General features: G+C 39.0%; 1 protein-coding gene across 2 annotated transcripts in view; it reads right to left on the bottom strand.

Annotated features, from left to right (window-relative positions):
• Window positions 1-1,807: 1,807 nt before the first annotated feature.
• Window positions 1,808-25,293, bottom strand: part of GPAT3 (glycerol-3-phosphate acyltransferase 3) — a 70,166-nt gene continuing 46,680 nt past the window's right edge. For both annotated transcript variants that reach the window (XM_055384999.2, XM_004038915.5), the window contains exons 5-13: window positions 20,322-20,396; window positions 19,351-19,440; window positions 17,355-17,448; window positions 12,690-12,805; window positions 10,734-10,789; window positions 10,129-10,214; window positions 9,465-9,593; window positions 8,922-9,001; window positions 1,808-3,010 (exon numbers count right to left, since the gene is read on the bottom strand). In XM_055384999.2, coding sequence (XP_055240974.1) covers window positions 2,911-3,010; window positions 8,922-9,001; window positions 9,465-9,593; window positions 10,129-10,214; window positions 10,734-10,789; window positions 12,690-12,805; window positions 17,355-17,448; window positions 19,351-19,440; window positions 20,322-20,396 — 826 coding nt within the window. In that variant the 3' untranslated portion in view covers window positions 1,808-2,910. The remainder of the gene's footprint in view (window positions 3,011-8,921; window positions 9,002-9,464; window positions 9,594-10,128; window positions 10,215-10,733; window positions 10,790-12,689; window positions 12,806-17,354; window positions 17,449-19,350; window positions 19,441-20,321; window positions 20,397-25,293) is intronic.

The following is a 25,293-nucleotide window of genomic DNA, read 5'->3' as shown; positions in this document are numbered from 1 at the left end:
CCCATTAATCCCATTATCTTAACCATTTTTTTAAAAATCATAGCTAGTATCAATCCACTAGTAACAGCTGTTAAAAAACAAAAGCAAACACACAGCTTTTGTGAAGATACTTATTAGGGCCCCTAGCAGTATCAATCCCAGATCCCAGCCCTGCCCCCCACACCTGCCACAAAACCCTTCCCCACTTCCCTCCACCCCACCTCCACCCCCAGCCTATCCTCCTATCATAACCTACCCTTTTCTATCATGAAGCAGTTTAGGTTAATAGTGCCACACTGAAGGAAAAAAAAAAAAGCCTGAAAGCAGCTTTGGCCAAGAGGCAGTCCTCATGACTACAATACGTTATTTGTACTCACAAGAAACCAACAACCCTTATCATGTAGGTTAAAATACCAACATGGCACATGTATACATATGTAACAAACCTGCACGTTGTGCACATGTACCCTAGAGCTTCAAGTATAATAAAAAAAAAATCAACAGAATGTGCAAACTGCAACATATGCACTGAGATCATGCAAATCACCAAGACAAAGATGACTATGCCTTGGAAAGTCTGTTGACGCAAGAAAACTTCCCGAGACTGTTCTTTGCCCCAGAGTGGCATCTGAAACTATTTCCCCTGCGCTCCGGGTATATTTACCGTTTCACACATGGCTGCTCATCCCGTCCCAGAATGTGGCATATTTTAGAAACCCTTGGCATTCCTAGAACCTGCTGTCTATAAATATGACCGCAGGACAAATAATTGAAATAAAAATAGGGCAACCTCGAGGCTCAATTAATGAATGTATGCAAGAGTTCGATGAAAGGTCTTACTTATCTGATGAGATTTTTCTACCAAATCCTGCCTTCCCTTCATATTGTCTTACAATTAGGGAAGACTCAGGAATACTAAACTCTGGACACAATATCTCTAAAGTGGGTATGGAATAATATTAGGGAAAGCAAACATAAAAGGAGCTCTAAGGAGCATACACTAAATCTGACCAATATCAGCTTTCCAAAAACATGGTTTCAACAACATGGCAATTCCTCAAGCAACCTGAAACCTAGTTGTGTAAATCAGTCTTGTAGAAGACAAAAGTTCAGATTGAGACACTATTAGGTTATCTAGTGAATACATGATAGCACTGTTATTTTTACAGTGCTTTTGGAAAGATACACTTGTCTGAGAACTGGGCTAATGAAATAGATTTGTTAATTCAAGCCATAATTAACATAGAATTTAAAAAAAAAAAGGCACTCCTTTTTCTGAGGAAAAAAATTAAGACAAAAAGTCACCCAACATACATATTTGGATTTGCTAATTTTCAGTCAAGACCACTCCTAATAGAGTTTGTGGGGCAAAATTTCACCAAACAACAAAGGGAAAGTGGGGAGAGTGAGAACAGAGAGGTGGATGGCCATGAGAGTAACCTATTTGCAAGGTTTCTTTCGGGATGAAATCCAACTAGCTAGATAGATAAGAAGAGTATATACTGATAGTGCTATGCCAGGCCTACCTAGATAGGTAGATATAATTGCCTTAATTCACCTGCAAAATAACTGTAGTCTGTGACATTGCTCAAGGTGGAGTTCACAGGGCCAGAGTCCAAATAACTAGACTGAAAAAAAGATTTAAGCGGTGGGAGGGGAGGGGGAGAATCAGTGGCTCATGTTCTTGTTTCCCATTTGTTCCAGTCCAATAAAATCTAACTATGTCACTGAAATGAAAAACAAACAACCCTTGTTTGTAATAGGAAAGAATTTAACTTACTCAAAACCAGAAAAGGGGGGAAGGGAAGGGGGAATAATGCAACACACATTTAGAAATATAGAATTTATTTATATTCATAAGACACTTTCACATTCTGTACATGGTTACCAGAACAGATACAATACTCTCAGTAGTTTACAACGGCATTATATTGCCGTCAAACATTGCTTATGCTGTGTGAGTTGGGGAAAACTTATTTCCCCCTCTAAAAAAAATTAAGGCTCAGTTTCCAAAAGATAATTATATCAGTCATTTTTCTGTGTAAGAGACTGGGAAAATTCGGGAATAAAAAGCACAAAGGGGTGGAGGGTGAGGGGTAGCTCCACACACTCTCACTCATTCATACTGAAGTTACTCAATGTGATTTTTTTTTAAGGCTCCTTCTATCTGAAAATGTGTTTGGTTACAAAAACAAACAAATCAGTAGATGGGAGGGGTACTAGGTACAGATCTACAGCATTCAAACAAGGAAAACTAAGCTCTTTGTTACCAGTTGCTGGCTAAAATGTGGTCTACGAGCTGCCTACATATAAACGCACACACACATTAACTTTGACTCACTTTTCTTTGGCGAAGCTTACTGAATAGTATTTCTCTTCCAACACACTAATAACACTAATTTACATTTCCTTTTGACTTTCAGAGCAGGTGGCCACAAAGTTGTCCCTTTTCCTAAATACAATCCTCCATTTTTCCTTTCAACCTTGCAGTAGACCATAAACATAATGGTCATCTTGCACTGATGTGTAATCTCACCATTTAAGTGACTGAAGAAAGTGGCAAGGCTAATTACAGAAAGAGAGTTTGGGCATTTTTGGAGAATTACCCTATCGATGAGTTCCAAACACACTTTTCAAGCACTTTTTTCTATACAAATATTTCATTCAGTCCACAGTGACGCCATCATTTTACAAAAGCAGAATCTGTTTTAACTCAGTAAACCACCTTACAATCCATGGGGCTAATGTTACAACAACAACAAAAGCCAAAAAGGGCACCTGTAGGTTCTGCCTCTGGCATAAAGAGGTAGAGACAATCATTCTGTAGAAAAGATTAACAATAATAAAAACAAAACAATAAAACAAAACAAAAAAAAAAGCCATTCCATTTCTAAGGGCTAGTTCTAGATCTAAAGGCTGTCATCCGTCCTCTTAGCTGAGAGATCCATTGCCCACAATCATCTTGCTGTAATTTTTCTGCTGCTCTTCCTTAAAGATGTCCTTCACCTTTGCTCTCTTTAGTCCTCCATCCCTGCAAACAGAAAGACAAATACATAAAAGATACTTTACAGCGGTGATTTAAAAGAGTTAACTTAATAATTACATGCTGCATGATACCATGACGCTTAGGCAGCTGGGATGAAATAAGGGAAAGAACACTGGATTTGGAAACAGGAAGACTCAGGTTTCAGTCTCTGCCCTACCACTTGCCAAATATACATTACTTTGAGGAAGGAACAATCTCTCTGATGTTTGGTTAAAATAAGTAACAATATCCCCAACTCAGTTTCTTTAGAAGTTAAGGGGTGGTGTATTAAATATTTGGATTGGCCAGGCACAGTGGCTCACATCTGTAATCCCAGCACTTTGGGAGGCCGAGGTGGGTGAATCACCTGAGATCAGGAGTTCAAGACCAGCCTGGCCAACATGGTGAAACCCTGTCTCTACTAAAAATACAAAATTAGCTGGGCATGGTGGTGTATGCCTATAATCTCAGCTACTTGGGAGGCTGAGGCAGGAGAATCGCTTGAACCCGGGAGGTGGAGGTTGCAGTGAGCCGAGATCACGCCATTGCACTCCAGCCTGGGCAACAAGAGCGAAACTTCGTCTCAAAAACAAACAAACAAACAAAAATTGGATTGAAACAAGGATTATTAAAACTAGGATTATTTATCTATATTGTTCCTTAAGGAAAACAAAATACTGGTTTTTCGTCTACCTATGTCTTACTAGAAAACCACAGGAAAATTTAAAATATACACAGAAGAAACGGTAAGGGTACTATATATGTGTGGGTAAATTTCTTAAAGATAAATGATTATTCAAAAAAGATAAATCATTGTTCAAATATAACCCTATCTATGTTTAACAAGTTGTATTTTCTTTCTTTTTTTTTTTTTTTTTGAGACAGAGTTTTGCTCTTGTTGTCCAGGCTGGAGTGCAATGGCACAATCTTGGCTCACCGCAACCTCCACTTCCCGAGTTCAAGTGATTCTCCTGTCTCAGCCTCCTGAGTAGCTGGGATTACAGGCATGCACCACCAGGCCTGGCTAATTTTGTATTTTTAATAGAGACAGGGTTTTTCCATGTTTGCCAGGCTGGTCTCAAACCCCCCACCCCAGGTGATCTGCCTGCCTCAGCCTCCCAAAGTGCTGGGATTACAGGCGTGAGCCACCGTGCCCGGTCTAACAAGTTGTATTTTCATTCAAAGCACTATATTTCCAGCATTTATAATCTTTTATATTCCAAAACAGACTCCGAATAAAATAACAAAATCATAAGTTGCATTCAACCAGAAGTGCCTATGTAAGCAGCATTCCTTCATTCAGAGCCTGTAAATCTTTGAACTCTCTCCAGGATGCCTGCCTGGGTATAAGAACTCTGCATGCTTTTCCTTCTTTGGACTACACATAAAGAAACAACAAACTGGAGTTGCTGGGAGTAGTTTGGACTATCATAGGTCACTATCTGGCTCCTAATCTAAAGTTTTAGATTTTAACTGCTAGGAGAGCATGGGCTGAGAACTTGCTTACTTTATACTCTGACTGTTTAATTTTAACCCAGTTAAGCATGCATGTTTACCAAATGCTTTCTGATGATGGTGAATGATCATAGGTTAGCCAGTGAACTCAATGCCATGTGGGCAGAACTTGACCTCCATAGAGACACCGGCTTGAGACAAATGCAATGTTCTGGCTTCTAGACTCAAATCTAAGACGCAGCAATAAGTCCTCAACTTAAAAACAGACTGTGATCCACAAATCATCCAGGGGGTCAGTTGTGGGAGGTTTTCATGAAACAAGATTATAAATTGTTGTTAGGTCCACAGAATTGTCCACATAAGCCTCTTTTATCCAAATGAGCTTCTTCTATTAACAGCACTTACCTGAATTCTGAATAGTGAGAACTAAGGAAACTAAAGAAATAAGAAAGGCCTTTCTCCTTTCACAAGATCGAAGCCCAAAACAGGCAAAAATGTAAGTTTTGAGCAATCTGACATCATTTTGTACAATTCTCCTTCCCAAGCACCCAGTAAACCTCATGCTGCTCTAAGCACTTAAACTGTGATTTGCCACCCCTAGAGACTTCAAAATTTTATCCAATTCCCCTTTGCAATGGCAGCAGGTCTTAGTTCTCAAGAAAGGGAGCAGTCATATATAAAAGCCAGTTTAAGATCATAAAATTATATTTTCACTCAATCTATGAAAAAACAATCTAGATATGTTAATTCATAACCAATAGGTACATGACAAATAAATCTAGAAAGGCAATGAGGCCACTTTCTTTTTTTTAAGAGGCTAGGTAATTAAAAGTAATTTTATTATACAATTGCATATGGCCTGAAAAAAGGACACTGGACAATTCTGAGGATCATTTTTGACGGATTTAGTTCAGCCACTCTGATGGAGAGTCTGTACTTGGCTGACTCCCCTAGGTTGTTCTTGTCTCTCAAGGCTTTCTTCCCTTCCTCTGTGTCTGAGACTACAGACACTGACTTCAGGGTAGAAGCAGGAGGGCTGAGTGTCAGGTAAGATAAAGAGTGAGTAAAGAGTTTTAAATAAGGAAAAGGAACCCAGTTGTACATATGACCATGGGTTATAGGATATTTGTGGACCAATGTCGTTTTATATAGTTTTGTGATGCTATGATTCTGTCATTTAGTTTAACATATTCCAATGTAGACAGTGTAATACAAATGTTTAGTCTTAACCTATGCCTTAGGACTAGTCAGTTTCATACTCCAGGGTGTATGGAACTCAAGTCATACACCTTGTTAGTCAAGAACTCATACTCCAGGGTGGTCAGCTAGCATTTAATCAGAAGGCCGCCTTTCAGAGAGGCCACTAATGGCTTCAGCTATCTTTATCTTTATTGCCCATCGATTTCTCAAGCTTTGTTAATTAGCATAACAAATTTTATTTATTTGTTTATTTATTTATTTGAGACAGGGTCTCGCTCTGTCACCCAGGCTGCAGTGCAGTGGCACGATCTCAGCTCACTGCAGCCTCGACCTCCTGGGTTCAAGGATTCTAAGGCCTCAGCCTCCTGAGTAGCTGGGACTACAGGTGTGCGCCATGGCGCCTGGCTAATTTTTGTATTCTTTTTGTAGAGACAGGGTTTCGCCATGTTGCCCAGGCTGGTCTCGAACTCTTAAACTCAGGTGATCTACCCACCTCAGCCTCCCAAAGTGCTGGGATTACAGGCATGAGCCACTGCACCAGGTCCTTGCATAACAAATTTTAGAAATGAGTTTTCACTGTAGAAATTAGTGGTTTGTTAATTTGTATAATGGATATCAGAAACTGGTTTACCTGGATGCAATTAGTTGTATTCACGCTATGTGAATGGATAAATATTTTAGTGATATTCCCCACCCTTGCATAATGGAGTACAGTAAGTCCTCCCTGAACATTGTTGATAGGTTCTTAGAAACTGCAACTTTAAACAAAATGATGCATAAAAAACTCGATATTTTTTCTCATCAACATTATAAAGAAACAACATTGAACAAAATGATGTTATTTATTCAAGAACCTACTATAAAGTCATTTTGCTTAAGGTCACAGCCTACAAGAACCTATCAATGATGTGAAGTGAATGCTTACTGTGTAATATCTAGCCAGCCCTTCTTCGAGAGGCAGACACCTTAAACCATCCTCTGCTGGTTCAGGAGGGTCCCTGGTTTCCTGGCTGACAGCCTAACTCAGTTGGCCAAATCCTGCTCCTAGAAACATTGCTACAATTGTCTCAAATAAACTTTTCTTGCAAAGTGTTTTTCAAACATCAAAAAAGACAGCAGGGAGTTTATTAACTGTATAGGACTTGAGGTATAGACTGTTTTGTGACAGCCTGCTAATTTAACATCCTGTATGTAAATAAGAATCCAATCTCCCGGCCAGGATCGGTGGCTCACACCTGTAATCCTAGCACTCTAGGAGGCTGAGGTGGATCACCTGAGGTCAGGAGTTGGAGGGCAGCCTGGCCAACATAGTGAAACTCCATCTCTACTAAAAATACAAAAAAAATTAGCCGGGGATGGTGGTGCATGCCTGTAGTCCCAGCTACTCAGGAGGCTGAGGCAGGAGAATTGCTTGAACCCAGGAGGCGGAAGTTGCAGTGACCCAGATTGCACCACTGCACTCCAGCCTGGGTGACAGAGAGGACTCCATCTCAAATAATAATAATAATAATTCAATCCCCCATTATAATGTAGGTATAGTTAACCTTCACTGAGATAGACTGAATGTTTTTGTCCCCCCCAAAATTCATATGTTAAAGCCCTAACTACCAATATGGTGCTATTTGGAGATGGATCCTTTGGGAGGTAATTAGGGTTAGATGAGGTCATGAGGGTGGGGCACTCATGATGGGATTAGTGCCCTTATAAAAAGAAACACTAGAGAATTTGCACTCTCTCTTCATGCCTGCACAAAGAGATCATGTAAGCACACAGGAGAATGCAGCTATCTGCAACACAAGAGGAGAGCCCTTATCAAAAACTGACCATGCTGCACCCTGATCTCAAACTTCCAGCCTTTAGAACTGTGGGAAAATAAATTTCTGTTGTTTAAGCCACCCAGTCTGTGGTACAGTAACTCCGCCCTTATCCAAGGTTTTGCTTTCCATGGTTTCAGTTACCCACAGTCAACCATGGTCTGAAAATATTAAGATATTTTGAGAAAGAGAGAGACCACATTCACATAACTTTTATTAGTCAGTGTATTATTATAATTGTTCTATTTTATCAGTTGTTATTGTTGTTAATCTCTATTACTAATTTATAAATTAAGCTTTATCATAGCTATGTACATATAGAAAAAAACATGGTCTATATAGGATTTGTACTATCCATGGTATTAGGAATTTACCAGGGTACTTGGAACATATCCCCCATTATCCAGAGGGGACCACTGTATTTTGTCTGGCAGCCCAAGCAGACTAATACATTCACCTATATTCAATCTTCCTCAAACAAACAAAAACTAAAGCCATAGTGATCCATAACTAAAATATTTCACTTATTTCCCTTCTTTCAAGTTGTTCAGTTTTCTTACAATATAGTTATAGCTAGAGTTAAATATGAATGAGCCTGTAAGTAGCCCCTTGCCTCCCAATGCCCACCCCACTCACAAATCCATTCCCCCTTTCTTCATCAGAAAAAGAACCCTAAATGTGAGATAGGCATATAGCCACCCAGAACAAAGACTACATTCCCCAGCTTCCTTTGCAGCTAGGTGTTATCACATGATTTGAGTACTAGCCAATGGATACAAGCATAAGTGGGATATACAACTCTCAGCTTGTGCTCTTAGAGATGGGTGTGTCCTTTTTAAAATTCCTTCCTCATAGCCATTTGCTGTACACCTGAGTAGAGCTGGAACAGCCATCTTAGACCATAAGAGAAGCACAAATTGAGGAGAGTAAAGCAACACAGATTGAGCTGTTACCAGCCTTGACTGGTTATGTTTAAGTGAGAAATAAACTTCTATCTTACTTAAGCCATTGTTATATATAAACCACTATTACTTTCAGCTAAACCTATAACTGACTAGAATGATAAATGACATTATTACCAGTGATTTCTTTAATTAAAAAAAAAAAAAAAAAAGGCCAGGAACAGTAGCTCATGACTGTAATCCCAGCACTTTGGGAGGCTTAGGCAGGAGTTCAAGTCCAGAGTTTGAGACCAGCCTGAGCAACACAGGGACACCCCATCTCTACAAAAAATTTTAAAATAGCTGGGCATAGTGGCAAGCACTTGTAGTCCCAGCTACTCAGGAGGCTGAGATGGGAGGACCCCTTGAGCCCAGGCGGTCAAGGCTACAGTGAACTATGATCATGCTACTGCACTCCAGCCTGGGTAAAAGAGTGAGGCATTCTCTAAAAAAAAAAAAAAAAAAAAAAAAAAAAAAAAGTGATAGTACTTCTGAAAGTTCTCTTACCAGGGAAGTTCAGTCAGGCCTCCTTGTATAGCAATAGCAGACTTAACCCTGTTAGCAAACTGGACTGCATCTTCTCCTTCCTGGTTTAAAAAAAAAAAAATTGCAAGAATATCTTAGTTATCGAGTTTTTAATACCATCTCATAATCATTTGTATTTGTTTTAAAATATAAGATTCATATTTCAGCTCAAATGCTTTCTATTCTTAATCAATCATAGCAAATATCATTTGTTCTATCAAGAAAATGCAGTGCTGTATTGTTTAATTTTTTACCATGTGCATATATTTATTACGCTCTTTATTAGTCTTACCCAAGATAATATCTGTAGGTTCAATAAACCAACAGCAATTATAAAACCATCATGGAAAATAATCTCTCAATATAAAATGGTCTGATTTAAAGTGAGCTAAATACATTATTTAAAAAATTACCCATTTGCTGAGAAAGCAGAAAAGCATGACATGGAGAAGGGAGACACCCAGATTTTCAGGTGAAGATCTCCTTGCCTCTACCTGATTAGATAAAGTGTTAGCTAAGGAATACCTCTCTGGTCATGGGGGGCATGTACCACACGTCACAGACGATGGCCCAGCTGGTCATCATTCGAAGCAGGTAGCTCACCATGTTGTATTTACTACTGTTCCAAAATGCATCACCGAACTGAGGGTTATACTGAGAAAAAAGAAAATACATCTCAGTTATGAAATAACGGTGGTTTCTCATCCATGCCCAATGTTTTAAAGGTGGTAGGCCAAACAGCTTTATCAGACTCTAAGAAAAAAAAAGTTATTTCACTTGATAGAATTTATCAAAAAAAAAGTAAACTGGGCCAGCTAACACGTCTGACTAGAGATGACTGCTTTTCTAAATAGAACCAAAGAGCACACCAACAAGAGTTATTTACATGACTATTAAATATCTGTCTCCACACTTAACTAGAAGGCTGATGAAAGCAGGAACAGAATCTGTTTCACTTAACACTACGAGCAAATACAACACCTGGCACAGAGTCACCCAGTATACATCTATCTACAGATAGAGAGCGAGCGCATGAGAAAGCAGGGGAGGCAAAGCGCAGAGGACTGGTGCATCCGAAAACTGGTGTTCCTCGTTCTTGCAAATTTTAAGTTTGAAATGCTACCAAAATAAAATTACCAATCCAATATCTTTATAATAATTATTATTCTTATTATGGTATCTGTTTTACCTTAATTGCAACTGGATGTATGGTTCCTCCAACTTCAAAGCTCCCCTTTTTAAACATCATGACTGAAGTATTGTTGATGCAAGTTCCTGCAAGGGGGTGAGGGTAGGAGCGTGAATATTTTTAAAGGCAGTCATTTTAAAAATAAATTTTAAAAGAAATTATTTTGATATAAAATAATTTAAAATATCAAAATTACAGGCATCGTACTACCATATCACAAACGAACCCCTGCCAAGGTAGTAATCCTATAGTTCTAACTAAGCAGGTTTAACAACAAGCTTTTACTCTTCTACTGAACACTCAATGGGCCTATGGGAACAACTTCTTCTCAACAGGTGAAACTTCAATACATGCAACCCTTAAAGTCATGGACAATTCTGCTCTCAGTTCACTACCCAGAAATGACTTTTGAATTAAAAAGGTAACATGACTTCTACCAAGTCTCAAAAGAAAGCAAGGAATTAATAACTCAGAGAATGCCATTCCATTCCTCTAAGGGCAGAGATCTGGGCTAAGGTTGCCAATTCTATGCCAATTCTATTCCTCACACACTTTTGATGGTTTGTTGTTATCAACTATAGCTCGGGAGGCAGGCCCATTCTTACCTTCAGGAAAAATTAATATGGGTAGTTTCTTCTTATCAGCAATATGTTCTTTTAGTCTATGGAAAAAAAAAAGGATCAAAATTCTGCCTTTATAAAGAGAGAGGTGGATGTCCTTTTTGATATTCTTTGCACTTTACTGGCACAATTGTGAAGCAATAAGGAGAAAATAATTGAGATACAGGTAAAAGAAATAAATTTGAGTTGTTTCCTTTCCAAAAAAGTTTAAGAAGATCTGCACCATTATAATTTCTCTAATTTCAAAGTAAGTCTTTTTTTTGGGGGGGGGGTGGGGGGGATGGGGTCTCACTCTTTCATCCAGGCTGGAGTGCAGTGGCATGATCTCGGCTCACTGCAGCCTCCACACCCTGAGCTCAAGCAAACCTCCCTCCTCAGCCTCCCAAGTAGCTGGAACCACAGATATGCACCACCACACCCTGCTAAGTTTTTGTATTTTTTGTAGTGATGGCATTTCACCATGTTGCCCAGGTTGGTCTCGAACTCCTGAGCTCAAGCGATCCACCCACCTCAACCTCCCCAAGTGCTGGGATTACAGGCATGAGCCAATGTGCCTGGACCAAAGTAAGTGATTTTCAGTGTCTTCACCTATTCTTAAAAGAGACTATTAGACAGTCATTTGACTCTAGAGTCATGGACTCTAGAGCCTCTGTGTCATGAGCTTTGTGCTCTTCTCCATGTACTTAGCTTTCCTCATCTGAAAAATGGGAATATTGGGTTGCTGGACCTACCTGCATTATGGCCATTAAGTACAAGACAATCCTTAAATGATTCAGGTTGAACTTTCCATTTGCCCACCATGAAGCTGAGAAAGACTGACATTCTTCCAGGCTTATGTCCTGTCCTCCCTGCAACCAACCCTATATTCCCAACTCTTCTCTCCAGAGCTGGTAAGGGCTGAGGTAGCCAGATTGCAGCTGCCAGAGTGTCCCACTGCCAAATGATCTCAAGATAGGGAATCATTTTTCTAACTTGAAGCAGATTCATCAAGTACTTTTCATTATATTATTAAGAGTAATGGACCACCTTTGTGTTTATAGAAGTGATAACCAATGTGCCTTCAGTTAAAGGCCTCGGGCCAAAAGCTGTTTCCTAAGGAAGGTTTCTGGTAGCTCATCTCTACCCTAAACCCCAGAGGTTCCTTCTCCCATTCCTCTGTCTCTAGCTGGATCTTCTTTTTTTTTTTTTAAGACAAGGTCTCCCCCTGTTGCCTAGGCTGGAGGGCAGTAGTGTAATCTCAGCTCACTGCAGCCTCAACCTCATGGTCTCAAGCGATCCTTCCTCCCAAGTAGCTGGGACCACAGGCATATGCCACCACATTTGGCTAATTTTATTTATTTTTTGTAGAGATGAGGTCTCACTGTATTGCCCAGGCTGGTCTTGAACTCCTGGGTTCAAGCCATTCTCCTACCTTGGCCTCCCAAAGTGCTAGGATTACAGACGTCAGCCACCATGCCCAGCTTCTAGCTGGATTTAAGTGATAACAATCATTCAGCAAACACTTAATCAATCATATATTTAGCAAGTAGTTATCAAATATTTAACCTTCAAGGTGGTTTTTTTTTCTTTTTTATATATTTTTTATTGAGGCAAAGTATACGTATCTAATTTATTTTTTTAATTGCTCATACTCACGTGAGATCATATCTAATTTAAAGGTGGTAATTTTTATCTTTGAAAATTCAGTGACTGGACTATATCTAAGTCACAGCAATATAAATACATTGGCCTTCCAATCCCATCATATATCCCACCATGACTACAGAATTACATTTTTTTAAAATCTGGCTAAGACAGGTGATTTGCCAGAAAAATCCAACAGCAAACAGAGCTCTGTTTTAGTTTTGAGACTCAGTGCTGCTCAGCCCTCTTTGCTAGCAAGGCCAAGATTGGTCAGCTTTTATGCTACTCCAGTGAATGCTGAGTAATTTCACTGCTTACCTCTTAGTAACCAGGTGTCGATCCTTCATTTCTGAGCGTTCAAACCAGACATGAGGACAAGCCTTGACCATAGCTCTCTGAATAATTCCCATCAAGCCGCCATGAACCTGGCCAACCTAGAAGTAGCATAAGAAAAGGAAAAAACGTAAAAGGCACCGTTGTGCAAAGAAAGTTTTTTAAGTACCAACAAATTTCTATTCTCCACTCAAAAATATGATTGGCCTTCTACTGACTGAAGTTCTTAGTCTGATCAAATAGTCTGAAAGGCCAAATGTAAGCAAAAAGGTATTCTTTAGTAGCACCTTTGAATTTTAAGTTACGCTGCTGTGCTAGCAATCCTCTAACTTCAAAAAGTAGAGGTTTTTCAACTTGGTCAAGATTAGAGAAATGTAAATTAAAACTACACTGAAATACCTTTTCAAACCCATCACACTGACAAAGATTTAAAAGCTTGACAATACACTCTGACATAAGTCTATGGATAACTTTCAAACATTGCTTGGTGGAAGGGAGCAGATTACAACACAAATGGAAAGAAATTTGGCAACATCTACAAAATTGCATACACACTCATCTTTCATTTCAATAATTCCTCTCCTAGAAATTTACCCTGAAGATATACTTCCAACAAAATGAAAATATATATGCACAAGGCTATTAACTACAGCATTACTTGTTATGGCAAAATATTAGAAACTACCTAAATGTCCAAATATAAGAAATTAGATAAATAGATAATGGTACATACAAATAATGGAGTATTATGCAGCTGGGAACAGAGCAAGGTTGATCTCTATGACTGATAAAGAGTAATTTCCAGGAGATATTGTTAAATGAAAAAGACAAAAGAACAAATACAGTATGCTACCTTTTGTATAAGACTAAAGGGGAAATAATACGCATACATGTGTTTATCTCTACAAAAAGAAATACAGAAAGGATAACCAAAGTCAATGAACCTACAAGAGTAGGAAGGAATGGGATGGAATGAACATGGAAGGTAGTGGCACTTCAATGAGTATATGTTTTCTGCTTAGTTTTGACATTTGGAAGCATATTGATACCCTACATATTCAAAAAAAATTAAATCAGTAAGGAGCGAATGACAGACTAAAGCAAACTGAAGCCAATGAACCCAGTTGGATTTTAAATGAGTAAAAGAACAGCATTGAAGGAAGGGGGAAACATCCAAGAAACTTGCAAAGACAGTATCTGACTATATACCCTCCATCTTGGATGGCATTGTAAGAACTGCAAAACATCCTGAACTCTTTTTACTACCTTTTTTTTTGTAGTAGTGAAGCAATTCTGAAATAATTTTAGATGTATCATAGAATTGAGAAAATGAGTAAACATATTGATATTGTTGGGAAACAGGATTTTCATTATGAAAATGGGAGATACAAATATTAATTGAAGGAAAGCAAGAAAGAACCTTAAGAGTTGGATGTATTCAGATTTCCAATGTAAATATTAGAAATAAATAGTAAATATAGGCCAGATGTGGTGGTTCACACCTGTATTCCCAGCACTTTGGGAGGCTGAGGTGGGAGGATTACTTGAGGTCAGGAGTTCAAGCCCAGCCTGGCCAACATGGTGAAACCCCATCTCTACTACAAACTACAAAAATTAGCTGGGTGTGGTGATGGGCACCTGTAATCCCAGCTACTTGGGAGGCTGAGGCAGGAGAATCACTTGAACCTGGGAGGCAGAGGTTGCAGTGAGCCGAGATCACACCACTGCACTCCAGCCTGGACAACACAGGAGGACTATGTTTGAAAAAAAAAAAAAAAAAGTCCTGGCTCGGTGGCTCACACCTGTAATCCCAAGACTTTGGGAGGCCAAGGTGGGTGGATCACCTGAGGTCAGGAGTTTGAGACCAGCCTGGCCAACATGGCAAAACCCCGTCTCTACTAAAAATACAAAAATTAACTGGGCATGGTGGTGGGCACCTGTAATCCCAGCTACTAGGGAGGCTAAGGCAGGAGAATCACTTGAACCTGGGAGGCGGAGGTTGCAGTGAGCCGAGATCACGCCACTGCACTCCAGCCTGGGCAACAGAGTGAGGTGCTGTCTCAAAAAAAAAGAAATGTTAAATATAAATATATTAAAAATACAAACATTTTACCCACATTTTTAAAGGGAGAGACAGAACAAGAGAGCTTTTCCCAGTACCTGAGAAAGCAAATGACAAAGCAAATGAGGCACAATGTTACCAATAGGTAAATGTGGATAAAGGGCATAAGGGTGCTCTAATGTGATTTTCTTATTATTATAACTTTTCTGTAAGCTTGAAAACATTTCTAAATTTAAAAAAGTAGAGGTCTTTGTCTAGAGGGAAAAACAAGACTAGAAAAGTCACTGAGTGAGGTAATGGGTATGTTAATTAGCTTGATTTAGCCATTCTACAATGTATACATCTATCAAAACATCTGTTGTATACTACAAATATATATAATTTTTATTTGTCAATTAAACAGTAGATTTCTTTTAATAAAAGGAGAGTCACTGAGAAGAGATCTTTGATGTTCTTTCAATACAGAGTTTATGTTTAGTCAAAAGAAGCCAACTATGATGTCTGGAGGCTAATGGCATGGCATCATCCCACATCTGCCTTACGTCACCTCCAATTTAAATTCAATCAGCTTTAGTTTTCTACACTCAACCCACTGGACAGTTTACAGTTACTATGCTTTTCTAAATTTTGGCTAATATATTGTAATTGCAGTTATACATGATCTAAAAGTAAAGAAAATGCCAACAAAGTTCTGAGGTCCTTGGTTACAAATGGGTTATACTCAACTCTTTGTTGACCAGAATACAGGAGGAATATGACTTCTGAAACACAAAACCATGACCAAGGAGTGTTATGCTTTGCAACAGTTTTGGGAGGTGGGGCGTAACGAAAGATACTGAGGCCATGAGGGTGCTCTCCTCATGGATGGATTAATGCCCTTATAAAATGGCTCTGGGAGTAGGTTTGCTTTCTTGGGCTTTTGGCCCTTCTGCCTTATACCATGTGATGACTCAGCAAGAAGACCATGGACAGATGCTGGCACCTTGATATTGGACTTCCCAGCCTCCAGAACTGTTAGTCAATAAATTTCTGTTCATTATAAGTTACAGTCTGTGGTATTCTGTTGTAGCAGCACAAAATCAACTTAGGCAGATTGGTTGCCTAAGCCTCTGCTTCCTCATCTATAATAAAATCTCAGACCTAACCTGATTGGATTACAGGGAAGCTCAAATATAATGCATGAAAGTGTCCACATAAATACAGGGATTATTACATACACTCAGAACTGTGCTGGGGGGTCTAGGGTGTTAACATGAGGGTCTTTGGATGGTCTTTAGGGAGACCCATAAACATCTTGAAATTATACATAAAATTGTTGTTTGTATGATGCAGATATGGTTAGTTTTTTTTCTTTAAAAAGGTACATAACTATCAACTAATTCCTAACCTAAGAAAAGATTAAGAACTACCAATTCTCATAAGTCTTTTCATAAAGGTGGCTAACGCTTTCTTAGATTCAGAAAGAGCTCCATTATTTAGAGAAATTTAATAACGTGTTAAAATGTAGTATCCAAGAGTTATATATCTGGCCATGTATTTTAGACAGATTAAACACATGGCAATAAGCAGAAATTTTTGCAAAGGCCTTCAAAATCCCCTTAATGATTGTGTAACCCATGCAGAGTCAAATACTTGCACATGTGCCAATACTCTCCACCTTCCTACTTGCAGCGACATTTAATCAAAAATGGCTCCCTTCAGATGCCCTCCCAGAAAAACACACCAAACCATGGCTGTCAATCCCTGGAACTGGTAAGTGAAATAAAACCCATCTACTCTCCCTGAAGCCCAACCCACCACCATGAAAATTTGAAAAGGCGATCCCCTAGGACCCTTGTCCAGGCATTCTATGCCAAACACCAACTGAAGGCATATTTAACTACCATGCAGCTTCAATTATCCTGCAGAATTTACCTGACACAGAAAGGAGATGCAAGAAATCTTGACAAATTTGCAAGGGCAACAGAAAACACAGATTTGAAGAAAAAAAAAAAAGAATATGATTCCTGTATTCATCCCCAAGAAAGGCTGTTTTGAGGTGTACAGTTTTACTGTAGGCTTTGTAGTTTGTTCTTGGGTTTGTTTCATTTTCTTTTCTTTTGGGGCTATGGGCAAGGACTGAGAAAGACAACCTGATATAAATATTTGCCTTTCTTGCTAGATCCTCATTAAAGAGCCAGATTTCTTTTAATTGCATATAAGTCCCTGAAGGAAGAAAGAACTAATTGGCTGGCTAGGGGATATGTGCAACTGTAAAAAGAAAGAATTTAATGTTGCAAATATTATTAAACACTGGCAGGGATTTTACCAGGAAAATGGAATCAACTTTACAAGGTCCTATTAAGCTCAAGAATGTCTGCATTTCAGTAAGTTAATTTTTTACCATCTTAAATATAATGGCTATTTTCCTTCCTTTTCTTGCACTACATATTCCTCATGTAAATATATTACATAACTTATACAGCTACAATAGTATAACGCAGTCAAATTTCTAACATAAAGCCAACTTGCTAATTTATGCCAAAATAAAAAGTTTGATCAATCCATAAAACATGCAACTACCTGAAATATCAATGAGCTGCTCTTACCATAGCATAACATCCATCCGTTGTCAAGATTAAAACATCAATGGGGGAAGTATGGTTGGCAACACAAATGCCTCCCTTCTGGGGTCTGTACTGCCTGCAATTACAAACAATGGAAAATTCGAAGTCTTCTAAAATAGCCACAGCATGTAAATACTCATCTTATTTTTTTAAGTGTGTGTGTGTGTGTATATATGTAATTTTTTTTTTCACGTCTCACTCTGTTGCCCAGGCTGGAGTGCATTGGTGCAATCTTGGCTCACTGCAACCTCCACCTCTGGGGGTTCAAGCAATTCTCCTGCCTCAGCCTCCCAAGTAGCTGGAATTACAGGTATGTGCCATCAGGCCCAGCTAATTTTTATATTTTTAGCAGAGATGAGGTTTCTCCACGTTGGCCAGGCTGGTCTCAAACTCCTGACCTCAAGTGATCTGCCCCACTCGGCTTCCCAAAGTGCTGGGATCACAGGCATGAGCTACCGTGCCTTGTCTTTTTTAAGTATATTTTTAAAAATTAAGTTTGGAGGTACACGGGCCCATCTTTAAAAGGTGATCTCTAGGTAGTGTCATGAGAGTGTGGTAGGGGGCCCATGATTTTTCCATTGATAATACACAGCTTTCACTTATTTAATCTGAAGTATTTTCACATTATTTTGATCTTCATATACATCACTTTTAGTGGTTTCATGATAATCCACGGAGAAAATTCACCATAATTTCCTCCCTCCTATCCTCCTAGAGCAGAGGTTGGCAAACTTTTCTTATCAAGGGCCAGACAGCAAATACTTTAAGCTTTGCAAGCCAGACAATGCTTGTCACAATTACTTGACTCTGCTGTTGTGACACAAAAGCAGCCATGGCTGTGAATGAGCACGGCTGTGTTCCAATAAAACGTTATTTACAGAAAACAGCTGGTGGGCCAGATTTGGCCTATAGGCTCCCGGTTCAGTTTGTTGATCTCTACCCTAGAGTGAAACCAGTATTTGACACCAATAAAGCAAAGTAGTTTTGTTTGGGCCTATACAGAGAAGAAAGAACCAAATACACAATTATTTAGCATATTTTCTTCAAAATGAGAAGCAACTCTATAAGAAGTCAGGAACTCCTCTTTATGTAATAAGTGTGCCTTTTCTACAGGTGTTTCTTCTGACTGCACCCCTGCCAGAGTGTTTTCTTTCACTCTTCACTTTAAAACTCATAGTCCAATTGCAACATCATATAATTTAAAATGTTTAAAGGGTCTTTTATGTTGGTACCACATGGTAAAGCCAAATGGCAAAATGTTTCTCTTCTACAAATGAGAAAGAAAGACCAAATCAGTAAAAAAGAGAGGCTTGGCCTAGAACTTTTAGAATGATGTTAAATCTAAAAAAAATTAAGATAATAGAAAAGTAGTTCAAAAGCAATCAAAATCACTTTCATTTAGCTAATTACTTTCCTTTGCTGCCTTCATTCTCTACAATTCTGGGAGAGAAAAGCAGAATTTTGTTTTAAGGCTCAATTATGGAATTTTAGAAGTAGCAGGACTGAGAATAGAGACCACATTTCCAGACTCCACGTCTAGTCCTATTTCCACCACAGTCCAGACCTGTCAACTTCATTGTTTTTAAAATCAGAGAGACATGGCTCAAAACCTGATTCCATTGTTTATTCACTGTGACCCTAAACCACAAATCCCAAAGCTTACATTTCTTCCCCTATAAAATGGGTCAACAGTGCCTATCTCATAGGGATGAGCTACAAGAAACATAGGGTCTGGCCTGCACACCATAAATGCCCAATTATTGAGCACAACTACATGTTTATTATTATATTCTTTCTGCAAACACTGCTATTTAGTGTTTTTGTGCGTTATGCCTGTGCCACACTGAGAAGTAGAGATGAATACATTGGAAGCACTCTGACTCCACCCACTTCTTCCCAGCCACTTCCAATGCTTCCTTGTCAATCTCATGCTGAATTGACCTAGAAAAAGACAGGCACATTGGCAGCAGATACTCACTTGTTATGATAATGAATGGTACCAGAGAGGGCTCGCACACAGATCCGGCAGCAAGTCAGATGGACCAGTTCACTCAGCCAGTTTTTGAGGCTGAAGGAAATAGAAACGTTTTATTGTGCCATTCTGGGCACTCTTAAGAAACAATATAATAAAAGTTTTAATGTGCTTTTTCACAACAGCATACCACATTCTATTCTGGTGAACCAGTACAGTTCAATTCTTATAGTCTTATAGTCAATTCTTATAGTCTCATTGGCACATTTAGTATTAGATCACAAAAGTCTACCAAAAAAACTGGAAATAACTCTAATGAAAAGTAGCTCAAAACCACTAGGCTATTATGACAAATTCCTGAACGAGATAAAGTGAAGCTTCTTTGATCTTGGTCTTATGAGCTTGCCAATATATGACTCTCTTAGGTAACTCAGTTCATTTTCTTTCTTCAATTCTCCTTTGAAAAAACAACTTCTTTCAATTAATATGGAAGTATGATTAAAAAAAATCAAAGACTATGAAGATGAAGTGAGCAGGATTCTAATAAATGAGTAGAGAACATAAATTTAATGCAATGTGGCCTGGTGTGGTGGCTCACACCTGTAATCCCAGCACTTTGGGAGGCCGAGGCAAGCAAATCACAAGGTCAGGAGTTTGAGACCCCCCTGGCCTACATGGTGAAACCCTGTCTCCACTAAAAATACAAAGAATTAGCTGGGCATGGTGGTGGGTGACTGTAATCCCAGCTACTCAGGAGGCTGAGGCAGGAGAATCTCTTGAACCCAGGAGGCGGAGGTTGCAGTGAGCCAAGATCGCACCATTGTACTCCAGCCCGGGTGACAGTACGAGACTCCATCTCAAAAATAATAATAATAATAATAATGCAATACATAGGAATCAAACAAATGTTCTCTTTGTGGACACGGCTAAGAAAAAAGACAGTCCTATGTATGGCTGGATGGAAGGAAACATTTCACCTGCTGTCTGGCAGCTGCCCAACCAGTGTAGTTCCTATAACCAGCAAACTGATCCCAATGAAAGCCAAGGTAACCCTGAAAAAGAAAAGAGAGGGCCATATAAGATTTTGACACATAGCATGGAAGTAACCAAAAAGTTCATAAATAATAAAATTGTAAATAAGTTGTAGAGTATCCACATGATGAAATATGATGCAGCCACTAAAATAACTGGGTAAATCTATATAGATCTAACACGGAAGAATGTTCCATGACACACTTTAAGAGGCAAAAAGCAAAGTAAGTTTCAGAATAAAGTACAGAATATGATGCCATCTGCAAAACAACAACAAAAACATGTGTGACAAGTCTGTATATGCATAGAGAAGGCCTGGAAATTTTCACAAAACTATCAAGTTAAATGTATATAATCACCAAAGGGTTAAGAGGGCTAGTGAAGGGAATATATTTAAAGGTGCTTTCATAATAAGAACACCAAAATACACCACCATGTAGACATCTTTTAATGCAAATCTAACTGTTGTCCTTTTGCATGGTTCAAGATAACTCAGAAGTTAGCAAACAAGGTGACTGACAGTACCTCTAACCTCCATATAGACATTGCCTTCTTTTTGAAAAGTGCTTTTAATATACATTCCAATGACTTCAAAAGGAAAGTAGTAATTTCTAGAAATGTAAATAGAATTATTCAAAAAGGAAAGTTAGGACAAAATCTTTCAAAATAAATAGGATTTAGTTAAAAGAGAAGAAAAATCAATAGTTTAATCACATTTTACTAATAAGATTCTTTAAATCATCTTACTTTGTCAAATGGAGAAAGCAGAAACTTTAGATTATCTCATTACTCTCTCACATCAAACCAGAGGCCTATTTATGTCTTCCTGTTCCCAGAAGAGCACACACGTGTTGCTGAATGCATGAGGTATTCAATAAGCAGACTGAAGGGGACCACCACTGCAGTATCAGAAGGACCCTGTGTGTCTGGGGAAGCTACAGTGGTTGCCTAAGGTCAAGGGTCAGGAACAGTAACCCTCTCCAGGGTGAAGCTCATTTACTGCTGACACGTAGCTATCTTTACTTTCTGATCAGATATTTGGAGCATAAAATCGTTTGTCTTAACCAATCCCAGGCTTTACATTAGATGATGATGAAGCAACACCTAACACTACATACCAGGCAATATTCTAAGTAGCTTTTATATTTAACACATTTAATCATCCCCAAGACTCTATGAGGCAATAATATTATCATTATCCCCATTCTACAGATGAAAAAATTGGAGCATAGAAAGGCTAACTAACTCACCCAAAGTTACACAGAAAATAAGCAACAGAGCCAGGATTTGAACCCAGGGAGTCTGGCTCCAGAATTCATTTTCATAAGCATTATGTTATTCTGTCTTTCAGGAGATTATGATTTAACATAGCAGTTTAGCATTATTTAAAACAAGAGAAATAAGCAGTGTCTCACGGCTATAATCCCAGCAGTTGGGGAGGCCCAGGCGAGTGGATCACTTGAGGTGGGGAGTTCGAGACCAGCCTGGCCAACATGGTGAAACCCTGTCTCTATTAAAAATACAAAAATTAGGAAGGCATGGTGACACATCCCTGTAACGAGAACCGCTTGAACCCAGGAGGCAGGGGTTGGTTGCAGTGAGCCAAGACTGTGCCACTACACTTCAGCCTGGGCAACAAAGTGAGACTGTCTCAAAAAAAAAAAAAAGAAACAGGGTAAAAGGCAGCAGTCTTAACCCATTTGGAGAAACACTCCATCAATAACACATCTGAACATGCACCCCAATATGTTTAAGAATAATGTGCATATGCTGTACTGATATAATGTACATTATAAAACATCTGGAAACAAAGAATGTAAAAAAAGTTTAAATATTTTTATTTAAAAATATAGTATTTTGAAATTATATTAATGTTGCAATTTGTCCTCACTCAAAATAGGATAATAAAGTAATACATTAATATATGTTATTAATTTTATAATTATAATTATCAATTGTATAATTATAACTTAATAACATGATATATTACTATAGCTAATAAATATAATTAATACTATTACAATTTTGAGCAAGAAGAAAGCTTTTTGAATATGCTTTCCTATAAATACCTTGATAAATAAGGTGTTAAATCTTGTTAAAGATTTGACATAGCAATTTGAAGGTCAGGTTCTTTTTTCTTGTCGGCTACTGATGCAATAACTAAATTATTGTTTAATCTCATCATCAATTATGCAAAACTTTTAAAATAATGTTTTGCCACCTTGCCGCAATGAGAATCACTTGTTCCCGTCCATTAAATCAGAAGGAGTTTCATTTTAACATGTTTAACAATTGGGTTCAAAACTACTGAAACTTTTTATTTGCTAGATTAACACGCCAGAACATTATGTATCCCAGTTTAAGTGAGCCAATGTTAGAGTTCTCATAGATGACGTAAGTTTTCAGCCACAGTCTGTTTTTTAAGAGCTTTATTGACATACAATTCACATGCCATACAATTCAACCCATTAAAATGTGCAATTCAGTTCAGGCACTGGCTCACACCTGTAATCCCAGCACTTTGGGAAGCCAAGGCAGGCAGATCACTTCAGGTCAGGAGTTTGAGACCAGCCTGGCCAACATGGTGAAACTCCATCTCTATTAAAAATACAAAAATTAGCCAGGCATGGAGGCACATGCCTGTAATTCCAGCTACTCGAGAGGCTGAGGCATAAGAATCGCTTGAACTCAGCGGGCAGAGGTTACAGATTGTGCCTAAGTGATAGAGTGAGACTCTATCTCATCATAAAAATAAATAAATAAAATAAAGTATGCAATTCAGTAGTTTTTGGCATATTCACAGAGTTGTGCAACCATCACCACAATGTATCTTAATACAATCTGGTTTTTGAAAAGCTCATTTTGTAGTAGGTGCTTCTTTTAAAGAGCATTTACAAAGCAATTCTTCCACACTGAAGAGTATCTACTAAGAGTAGGAGTCTGAACTCTGCATTTTCTTTTTGTTCTTGGATGCTTATATCACTGCACTTGACCTTAGCCCAAAGGCCAAGAAGTAATAAATGTTTACATTGCTTTATTATCTTAAATCATAGTTTCTTTGCAAAAATATTTTAAGTCACTTACCTATTTTGTGAGCATTTGTTTTGTAGATAAGGGAATCATAACAGCATTTTCTGGGCCCCCACGGCATGGTGAAAGCTAACCAACAACAAACAAGGGCATCTCAAGCACTGTGCTGTAGAATTCCTCATTCTTCCTTCAGGTTACCTTGGATATGAACCAATCCATATATTAAACTTGACTAAAGCTTCATGTGTATTTTTGTTGTTTTTTTTTTTTTTTTTGAAATGGAGCCTCACCTCACTCTGTCACCCAGGCTGGAATACAGTGTCTCACTGCAACCTCCGCCTCCCGGGTTCAAGTGATTTCTCCTGCTTCAGCCTCCCAAGTAGCTGGGACTACAGGCATGTGCCACCACACCTGGCTAATTTTTGTATTTTTAGTAGAGATGGAGTTTAACCATGTTGGCCAGGCTGATATAGAACTCCTGACCTCAACTGATCTACCCACCTCGGCCTCGCAAAGGGCTGGGATTACAGGCAAGAGTCACTATGCCCAGCCCAGCTTCATTTTTTTTTTTTTTTTTTTGAGACAAGAGTCTCGCTCTGTCACCCAGGCTGGAGTGTAGTAGCGTGATCCTGGTTCACTGCAACCTCTGCCTCCTGGGTTCAAGTAATTCTCTGCCTCAGCCTCCCAAGTAGCTGGGACTACAAGTGCGCATCACCACACCTGGCTAATTTTTGTATTTTTGGTAGAGATGGGGTTTCGCCATGTTGTCCAGGCAAGTCGAACTCCTGGCCTCAAGTGATCTGCCCACCTCAGCCTCCCAAAGTGCTAGTATTACAGGTGTGAGCCACCATGCCCCTGGGCTTTTTCTTTTTAAGAATGAAAACAGAATAAATGGAAGCTCTAGTTATAAAGTGAACAGAAGCTTTTTTTCTTTCTTTCTTTCTTTTTTTTTTTTTTGATATGCAGTCTTGCTCTGTTGCCAGGCTAGAGTGCAGCAGCACGATCACAGCTCACTGCAACCTCTGCCTCCCAGGTTCACGCAATTCTCCTGCCTCAGCCTCCTGAGTAGCTGAGACTAGGTGTGCTCCACCACGCCCAGCTAATTTTTGTATTTTTAGTAGAGACGAGGTTTCACCATGTTGGCCAGGATGGTCTCGATCTCTTGATCTTGTGATCCGCCCGCCTCGGCCTCCCAAAGTGCTGGGATTACAGGCGTGAGCCACTGCACCCAGCCAGAACAGAAGCTTTTAGTAAATAAGAGCTCTAATATTTCCTTCCTGCATGCCAATGGATAGTCTTGTACACTCCCAGAGTATACGAACCCTGTTTTGGGGGCACTAGTTTAAGGTTCAAGCAAAATTATATGTGAAACCTTGAATTTCGCTTCATTATCACAGCTGAAATGATTCCCAAAAGACATACTATGCCCCAATGTCTGAACTAGCAATATGGACAAAAAAAAAAAAAAAAAAAAAAACCCCAGAAATAATTTCTTAGAAATCTGCATTTCCCTGTAGTTAAGCAATACTTTCCCTGGTAATAAATCTGAATGAGGCAAGCATAGGTCACCCTGGGGGTGGTAAAAAGATTTCAATTCATGTGCCAAGTTTAGTTGGCAGGTAGCCACTGCCTGGAAAGCTCTGCTGAGAGGATGCCAAGGCCATGTCCAGGGAAATGAAGCAAGATGATCAACAATAATGTTGTGGCTGGTATACGTGCCTACTACTGCTACCACCATACTAATCAGATCTCAGCCACTTACAGCTTCATCCCACCACGCAGTGCCTTCTACTCATGTTCCACATCGTGCTTTCCATAAACTAGGCTTGACACTGCCTCCTCACCAGGTGGCACTCAAGCTCAGAAGCAGAAGGGGACCCAGGTGGG

Source organism: Gorilla gorilla, chromosome 3 (assembly GCF_029281585.2).
Source record: "Gorilla gorilla gorilla isolate KB3781 chromosome 3, NHGRI_mGorGor1-v2.1_pri, whole genome shotgun sequence".
NCBI classification, from domain to species: domain Eukaryota; kingdom Metazoa; phylum Chordata; class Mammalia; order Primates; family Hominidae; genus Gorilla; species Gorilla gorilla.
The sequence above is the reverse complement of the archived record's forward strand: the minus strand, read 5'-3'. Positions and strand labels throughout refer to the sequence as shown.